We start from the raw sequence: 7409 nt of genomic DNA, 5'->3' as shown, positions 1-7409 counted from the left end.
TCTCCCCTAAAAAGCAGGCAGGGGTTTGCTGGTCATAGGTGCCCCCGTGCGCTCAGAGCCTCTCTTCACTCTGGCTGCCCTCCCTCTGGCACCCCCGGCCTGTGGGGGCTTGCAGCACAGCTTCTGTAAATGGGGTTTGCCCTGAGCTTGGGCTCCGCCTGCTGTGCTTTCTTTCTGCCTGCAGATAACTCAAATTTGTGGCTCTGCATGCAGGAGATAATGTGAGTACGCCTCTGTGGAGTGTGGGAGGAGATCCCTGTGCTTCTCTTCATTGCCTTTAGAAACACATAAGGAGGGAGGAAGACTGTTGGTTTTTTTTCTAAATGCAAAACTGCTAGAAATGATTGTTTGTTTTTAAAAGGAAAGAAAAGTCCTTTGGAAACTGGATACTGCCAGGGTCTGCCTGCTGGAGTGCTGAGTGGGGAAGACACCACTGCCATGCTGGAGGCCTCTGGGCAGTCTGTGCCAGCAGCAGAGCACGATGCCTTTCCTGCATGGCTTCCGCAGGATCATCTTCGAGTATCAGCCCCTGGTAGACGAGATCTTGGGGGTGCTGGTGATCCAGGATGCGGAAGGGCAGAGTGCCCTTGAGAGGTAACTGGGGGGCTGTGAGCAGAGCTGTGGGGCTGAAGGCCCCCTTGGTGTTTATAGGGGTGATGGCTGGAGCTCAGTGGTGTGGCCAGGGTCAGACCCAGCTGGTTTTGAACAAGCCCTGGTGCTGGTGAGCAGCTCATCCCACAGACCCTCCTCTTGCTGCTGATCTTTGGGAACGTGGGGGTGGAGCAAAGCAAACACAGAGGTTGTGTGTGCTCCCCAGGAACAGCCCTTTCTGCCTGACCCATGGCAGTAAAACCAAAATTGGGGTTAGAGTCCCATTGGTTATGGGACAAGATGAGATGCCAGGACTTTTTTCTTTTTCTCCCTGGTGCTACTTTGACCCTTGCAAACACACCTGCATTGCTGAGTAACTGATTGTTTCTGTCTGTCTTGAGCCCTGCCTGTCTGGGCAGTGACAGGAGCCAGCTCTCAGCTGTGAGACGAGTCTTAGAGAGGGAGACCCACTCCCCGTTTTATCAGGAAGGCGTGAGCTATGCCCTGCTGAAGGTCATCGAGCTGGGGCTCGTCCCTGCTGCAGAAATCCTCCTGGAGTTTGGAGCTGACCTCAGCTTTGAAGGTAAGGCTGGTGGGAAGGGTGCTGGGCCTGGGTCTGTGTAATATGGGCCCTCCCCAGGGCAGGTGTCAGGGCTATTCTGGGGAAGCCCTTGCTTCCCTCTGACTCTGTGTTTTTGTCCTCAGATCCAGTCACTTACTACACCCCCCTCCACATTGCAGTGCTCCGCAACCAGCCAGACATGGTGGAGCTCCTGGTGCGCCATGGGGCCGACATCAACCGCAGAGACCGGGTATGGGCTGAGCTGCCTGGGCATGGCCCAGCTGAGCCCCCTTGAGCCTTAACTTCAAGGGAAGGATGCATGGGGACAGCCCTCCCTGCTCCCCACCTCCTAGGCCTCACTGCATGCTGCTTCCCCTTGGAGACTTCCTGTGCCTGCTGTCTGTAGCTCTCCAGTGCTGTGGCAGAAGATCAGGTTGCCTTTGGCTAAGCAAACCTCCTCCTGCTGTGGGGCCATGGGTGGGAAGAGGCTGGAGTAGACAAACCTCAGCCTGTGGATACACTGGGAAAGGTTCACTTCGACTTTTGGGAATGGGTTCAAATATGCTCTTATGTTGGCTGTGATGAAGCCCTAGAAGCACCTTTCTGGAGGCTCTCACAAATAGTCTTTAATACTTGTGTTTGTTTTTTTTTTCTCTTGCTTGGTGCAGATCCATGAGAGCAGTCCCCTTGACCTGGCCAGCGAGGAGCCCGAGAGGCTGCCATGCCTTCAGCGGCTGCTTCAGCTGGGGGCTGATGTTAACGCAGCTGACAAAAACGGTCTGTGTGCCCTGTCCAGCTCCCCCAGCCTGGGTGCCTCCTGCAGTCAGACCTCCTGGGTGGGCTAGAGCAGGGCACGGGGTCCAGATCCTTCTGTTTTGCTGCTGCAAATGCTCTCTGGTTGTAAACTGGTTTGGAAGTTGGGTGCAGGCGGCAGAACGTCTCTGGTGCTCTGTGTATCTTGCATCTTGTCTATGTGAGGTGCAGAAGGAGGCTGAAACCAGCTCTGTGCAGCCCATGGGAGATGGGATGAGGCCTTCATAGCCTTGGGTGCTCCTGTGCCCTAAACCCCACTCTGCCATGGCACACATGCCCTCTGGGGCCACCACCAGTCCTGCAAATGGGGCCTGTCACGCTGTCCTCACAGCTGTGCACTATCATGGGAACAGCTGGAGCCTGCCAGAAGGGGGAGGGCTGTTTCTTCCTATTTTTGGCCATCTGGTTGGTGGGTGGATTGTTTTCCTTCCTGCTTCTTAGGGTGTCACCCTGTTTTCATCTGACTAGTTGCTCCATTGCAGGAAAGACAGTGCTCCTGCACGCCCTGGCCAGCAGTGACGGTGTCCAGATCCGCAACACCGAAAGCATCCGTCTCCTGTTGGAAGGAGGTGAGGGCAACCTTCTTCCCTCCACACGCAGTCCCTTCAGGTGTAGCACTGGCCAATTCCTTATAAAGCACAGGGCACTGCCCTCCCAACTCCTTTGTGTTCCCACCTGGGCAAGTTTAAAGCCTTGCAGTGCCAGTTAGTGCAGTCCTGGCCTCATTGTCTGTGGTGCCAGTTATGTTCTCTGTCCCTCCAGGTGCAAACGTCAGGGCCACCACCAAAGATGGTGACACTGTCTTCACCTACGTCATTTTCCTGCTGGGTGAGATGGTGTGCAGCAACACCGAGGAGGCGCAGGTGATCAGTCGGTTCTGCTTTCGTGTCACACAGCTGCTGCTGGCTCACGGTGCCAACCCCAGCGAGTGCCCAGCCCCTGAGTCCCTCACGCACCTCTGCTTCAAAAGCTTCAAACGCCACTTCCCACTGCTGCGCTTCTTGCTGGAGTCAGGTGCTGCCTACAACTGCTCCCTCCACGGTCCCTCATGCTGGTCGGGCTTTCACATCGTCTTCGAGTGCCTCTGCTCGCACCTCAGTGTCTCTGAAGATGACAGCTTCTCTACAGACCTCATCCAGAAGGGTCAGACTCTGCTGGAGCTCATGATGGCCAGTTCACAAGCCATCAAGCTGCCCAGCAACTTTGAGGTCAACACCAGCAGCTGTAGGTACCACGGGGAAAAGGTCAGGACTCTCTTCTGCTCTCTGAAGCAGCTGGAGCGCTCCCCACAGGCGTTGAAACATCTCTGCAGGGTGTTTATCCGGCAGCGCCTTAAACCATGGCCAGTAGATGTCAAAATCAAGGCTCTACCTCTTCCAGACAGGCTGAAGTGGTACCTCCTCATCGACCACACTGCTGCAGGGCATGAGGACCTCTGAACCTGATCGATGCCTCTATGTCTCCCCCCTCTATGGTCGCAGTGTGCCTCCAGGCACCAAATCTCTGCTCTGGGCCAGTTTTCTCCACAAGAAGTGGACTGTCCACACCCCCACAGCTTGGCCAGTGCTGCCTGCAGTGTCTGTCTCTGCTGGTTTTTTTTTTTGGGGGGTGCTTTTTTTGAGCATGATGCTGTTGCTCTGGGGCACATCATGGCACATGGGGGTGAAGAAGAGCCCCTTGTGTGTCAGAGAGCTGGATACTGGAGCAGAGGGCTGGTTTGGGTGGGTTTTAAGAAAAGGCCTGGCAGGCAGGACCAGTGAGGCAGTTGGGGTGGTGTGACTGGGTCCTGTCCCCTCTCTTTCCAGCCTTGCTGGGTCCAGGGTGGGTGAAGCAGTGCCTTAGGCAAGTGGCAGATTTGTGAAATGCCTCTGGGTGCTGGGGGAAGAGGTGTTCCCTGTGCCAGGGCAGTGCTGGCATCTGTGCCCTGGTTTCCTGCTTCTGGTGCTGCTGGTGGGAGCAGCTGTGGTCTGGCATCTCCACATGGATGTGAGTGCCTCCTTGCTCACCCGGGCTTCTGACCAGGACCAGGAGCATGGTAGGGTGAGGGGGAGCAGGGCTGGCAGTGGTGGTTGGCTGCTCATTACCTGATTAGTCTCTGCTGGGAACACCCCATCCTCTGGCACAGAGGGTCACCCACCAAGGACATCTCTGAGGTGCTGGCCTCCAAAACAAGCAAATGGCTGTTTCTCTGCTTTGTGGTGTAATCTCTGTGCAAGGATGAGGAACGGGTGGTGAACTGTCCAGTGCCTTGTGCCTCCTGCCCTGTTCCTTGGCTCTTCCCCTTGCTGACTGCTCCCAGGACTGCAGTCTCCCCTGCTTCCTTCGCAGAAACAAGAAATTGCCGCAGGACTCGAGGTTTTCTTTCCAGCCTGCTACTGGAACCTGCAAACTCTGGGGCTGCACATGGAGGTCCTGTGTCCCAGCCTTGCCACAGCTACCTGGCTCCCCCTTCTAGGCATCTGCTTTCTCGAGATGTGCCAAAGACTGACTGCAGAGCTGAGCCCCCCACATTTTTTGTTGTTTTGGTTTTTGTTTGTCATGGGGGACATGCAGAAGAGGATGAAAAGCGTAAAAATGTGTTCTGAGCAGGTACAAATTACAGCAGGTGGATGGGGGACCCATGGGCAGTTTGGCTGCACAAGGGTTGTCTCCCCTCACTGCCCTCCTGGCAGCATTTGTGTTTTGTGTTCTCCCACCCTGTGGCACTGGAGCTGTGCGTCTTGATGAACTGATGTTTTAAAAAAAAATAATAATAATGTGATCAAATACTCCTCTGGTGTCTGAAATGGGAAATGAGCAATTAAATGAAGCCTTTTGTAATAACAACAAGGGGCTCCTTCTGCAGGAGAGAGGAGGCAAAGGAGAGGGCTCTGTAGGGATGGGGGGAGTTGTGAGCCTGGCTGAGGGACAGGCTGCAACTGGGGTCTTCTCCCCCACCCAGCAAGTTGTTGTGCCAGCACTGGCTGTGTTAGGTTGGATATGGCCAAGGAGGAGCTGGGTGGTGGTGTGGGATGCCGGGGGAGCAGCTGTAGTTTCACAGCATTGGACTGGGAGGTGCTGGACATCACCATGAGCCTGCAGTAATGGGCTTGGCGGGTCCAGGGCTGCTCAGAGTGGGCTCCCCATCAATGCCCAGAGCACACCAGCTCTCTCCTGGTGTTGCAGGGCTTTGTCTGGGTTACCCCAGCCATGCAGGAGGGTATGGGGGGACCCAGGATTACATCCACCACCTCTGCTGCTGCACATGTGGGACACCTGCTCAACGGTTTCATGGAGAGGCCCCCACAAAGCCCCAGAACCTGGTGTCCCCCAACCCACTGCAGAGAATTGGCAGGCTTCTCCCATTCTTCACTCAGCTTGTTGCTGCGAGGAGCAGCAAGTTCAAGAGTGGGAAAGGGTCAAACACCCAAGCAAGGAAGGGAGCCCAAACCCTCACAGAGGTGCTCTGAGCTCCTGTTTGCTGATAGGAGCCCTGTGTGACTGTGGTCAGCAACCTGCTGGTGCCCACAGAGCAGGCCTCTTGCAGGGAGACCCTCTTGCTCCTGTACAGAGCCCCCAAAGGTGCATCCGACAAAGCCCACGTGCAGAAGTGCAACAGCAGGAAAATGTATTTGGCAAACACCTTTTCACAAACAGCAGCAATTTGGAAGATGAAGGCCCATCCTCGTCACCAGCCCTGGAGAGAGGGAGTCACGACACCCTCACTGCCGTATGCCACCCCATGATGAAGGCACAGTCCTCACCCCTGGCCGCAGCAGGAACCACTGTGCTGGCCTGTGTTCTGGGGTGGCCCCGGAGAGACCTTCTCCTCCTGCCCTCATCTCATGGCAAAGGTGTAGACGTGGTAGATCTCATCGGGGAAGTTCTCTTGGCGCTCCTCAGCCAGGAGGTGCAGCCCAGCTCGGCGGATGATCTTACGGACCACATCCAGGTCCCGGCAGACGCTGCTGTCCACATCGTCCATGATCACACCCTCCTGTGCCATGTTGTCCTTGATGACCACGATGCCGTTGGGCCGCAGGCCGGCACGGCACCGCTTCAGGAAGTCAGAGAGGTGATTGTCGGTGAGATGTCCTGGAGGGGAGGAACGGGGGTTAGAGGGCATGGGGAAACCGGGCAGGAGGAGCAGAGGAGACCAGGAGGATGCGGTTGGGATCCCTCCTGATCCAAGCAGCTAAATACTTGAGCAATTTGCAGGTGAAAGCTCTAGCTTGGGGATGTCCCATTTGTGTTCTGCACGCTCTATCCAACTCCATCCACCCCACACCTCTGCCCTGGCTTCCAAGGGCTTGGGGAAAAAGACCCCATGGTACAGTGCCCTCAGAGTGCCCCTCCAAGGCAGGGCAGATCCCCAATCCAGCCCCCCACCCATGCTATGATGTCCATCCTTCATGCAGACCTCAAGCTGCTCTCCCCAAAGCTCTCCCTGGTGTGAAGGCACCTGCCCCTCCGGGGAAGCTGGATGGAGGACAGGCTGGTGAGACCCCTGCAAGCCAAGCATCCCTCACCAATGACCCACTGGATCCAGATGACATCGTAGGAGTTTGGCTCGGGGCTGAAGTCCTGGAGGCCGCAGCAGAAGTAGTTGCGCACCCGCCTGCCCTCTTCTCCCAGGTAGCTCTTGGCCTTGGTGAGGAAATCCTCCGTCACATCCACCATGTCCACTGTCTTGAAGAGGGGCAGCAGCAGCCGCTTGGTGATCCTGCCAATGCCTGCCCCGCAGTCCAGAGCACGAGTTGTCCCTGTCCGGTTGGGGCCATCCTGGAACAACAACCATGAGGGGTTGAATCCCACCATGAGATACCCACAGAGAAATTGGGCAACCATGCAGGATGGGGCTGAGGTATGGGGAACCCACTGCAGGCCAAAGCATGTGCATAATGGAGGATCCCACTGAGCAACTCCGAGAGATGAGCCCAGCTCTGTGCTGTGGGAAGGTTGAGGCTTTGGGAGCGTGACAGACCATGCCACCTACCCGCAGAAACCTCTGCAGGAACTTCCTGGAGCTGTTGATGTCGATGCTGGAGATGTGGCCATAGCCCCCCAGCATACCGTCCACCGTGGCGGGCACATCCTTCCAGTACTTCTCTGCCTTGGAGTAAAACTCAAACTCATTCTCCACCACCTCGCTCGTCATGCTGGCCAAGGGGCACGCACCCACGTGGGACTCGCTGCTCCTCCGAGACAGGGGACAAATCACCAGTCAGGTCCAAAAGAGCCGCAGGTGCAAAGGCCCCTCACACCAGGGAGGCAGGCCACAGCTATGTGAGTACCCCAATTTCTATTTATCGCCCCTTCCCCCTCCCCAGAGCTATTTCAAACCCTAAAAACCTTCAGATGAGAGTAAGAAAAAACAAAGATCTAAAGACTGGTAATTTCTGGACACCAACAGGTCCAAAACCCCTTCCTGGGCAGGGATGCCTCAGCCAAACCAGGCATTCCT

The 7409-nt window shown here is 56.2% G+C and overlaps 2 protein-coding genes across 4 annotated transcripts in view; one reads left to right on the top strand and one right to left on the bottom strand.

Moving 5' to 3' along the window:
- Window positions 1-481: 481 nt before the first annotated feature.
- Window positions 482-3405, top strand: ASB6 (ankyrin repeat and SOCS box containing 6). Of its 2 annotated transcripts, XM_010180005.1 has the most exons (6): window positions 482-594; window positions 993-1174; window positions 1297-1403; window positions 1822-1930; window positions 2449-2535; window positions 2729-3405. In XM_010180005.1, the coding sequence occupies exons 1-6, from the start codon at window positions 482-484 to the stop codon at window positions 3403-3405; spliced, it is 1275 nt and encodes a 424-aa protein (XP_010178307.1). The 2 variants fall into 2 exon arrangements, with proteins under 2 accessions (XP_010178307.1, XP_010178308.1); XM_010180006.1 differs by lacking the exon at window positions 2449-2535.
- Window positions 3406-5552: 2147 nt separating this feature from the next.
- NTMT1 (N-terminal Xaa-Pro-Lys N-methyltransferase 1) overlaps window positions 5553-7409 on the bottom strand; it is a 2433-nt gene continuing 576 nt past the window's right edge. Inside the window, exons 2-4 of one of the 2 annotated variants that reach the window (XM_010180004.1) lie at window positions 6942-7140; window positions 6475-6727; window positions 5553-6040 (exon numbers count right to left, since the gene is read on the bottom strand). In XM_010180004.1, the coding sequence (XP_010178306.1) occupies window positions 5784-6040; window positions 6475-6727; window positions 6942-7103 (672 nt within the window). In that variant the 5' untranslated portion in view covers window positions 7104-7140 and the 3' untranslated portion in view covers window positions 5553-5783. The remainder of the gene's footprint in view (window positions 6041-6474; window positions 6728-6941; window positions 7141-7409) is intronic. The other variant, XM_010180003.1, reaches the window with a different exon arrangement.

The sequence above is a fragment of the Mesitornis unicolor genome, unplaced genomic scaffold (genome assembly GCF_000695765.1).
Source record: "Mesitornis unicolor isolate BGI_N332 unplaced genomic scaffold, ASM69576v1 scaffold16432, whole genome shotgun sequence".
NCBI lineage: Eukaryota > Metazoa > Chordata > Aves > Mesitornithiformes > Mesitornithidae > Mesitornis > Mesitornis unicolor.
This window is presented reverse-complemented; position numbering and strand designations above follow the sequence as displayed.

Excerpts from the sequence above, each read along its gene's own strand:
- ASB6 (XM_010180005.1), top strand. The coding sequence starts at position 482 with ATGCCTTTCCTGCATGGCTTCCGCAGGATCATCTTCGAGTATCAGCCC. Across the intron at positions 595-992 it reads GGGCAGAGTGCCCTTGAGAG|CCCTGCCTGTCTGGGCAGTG; the intron begins GTAACTGGGGGG and ends GTCTGTCTTGAG. Across the intron at positions 1,404-1,821 it reads ACATCAACCGCAGAGACCGG|ATCCATGAGAGCAGTCCCCT; the intron begins GTATGGGCTGAG and ends TGCTTGGTGCAG.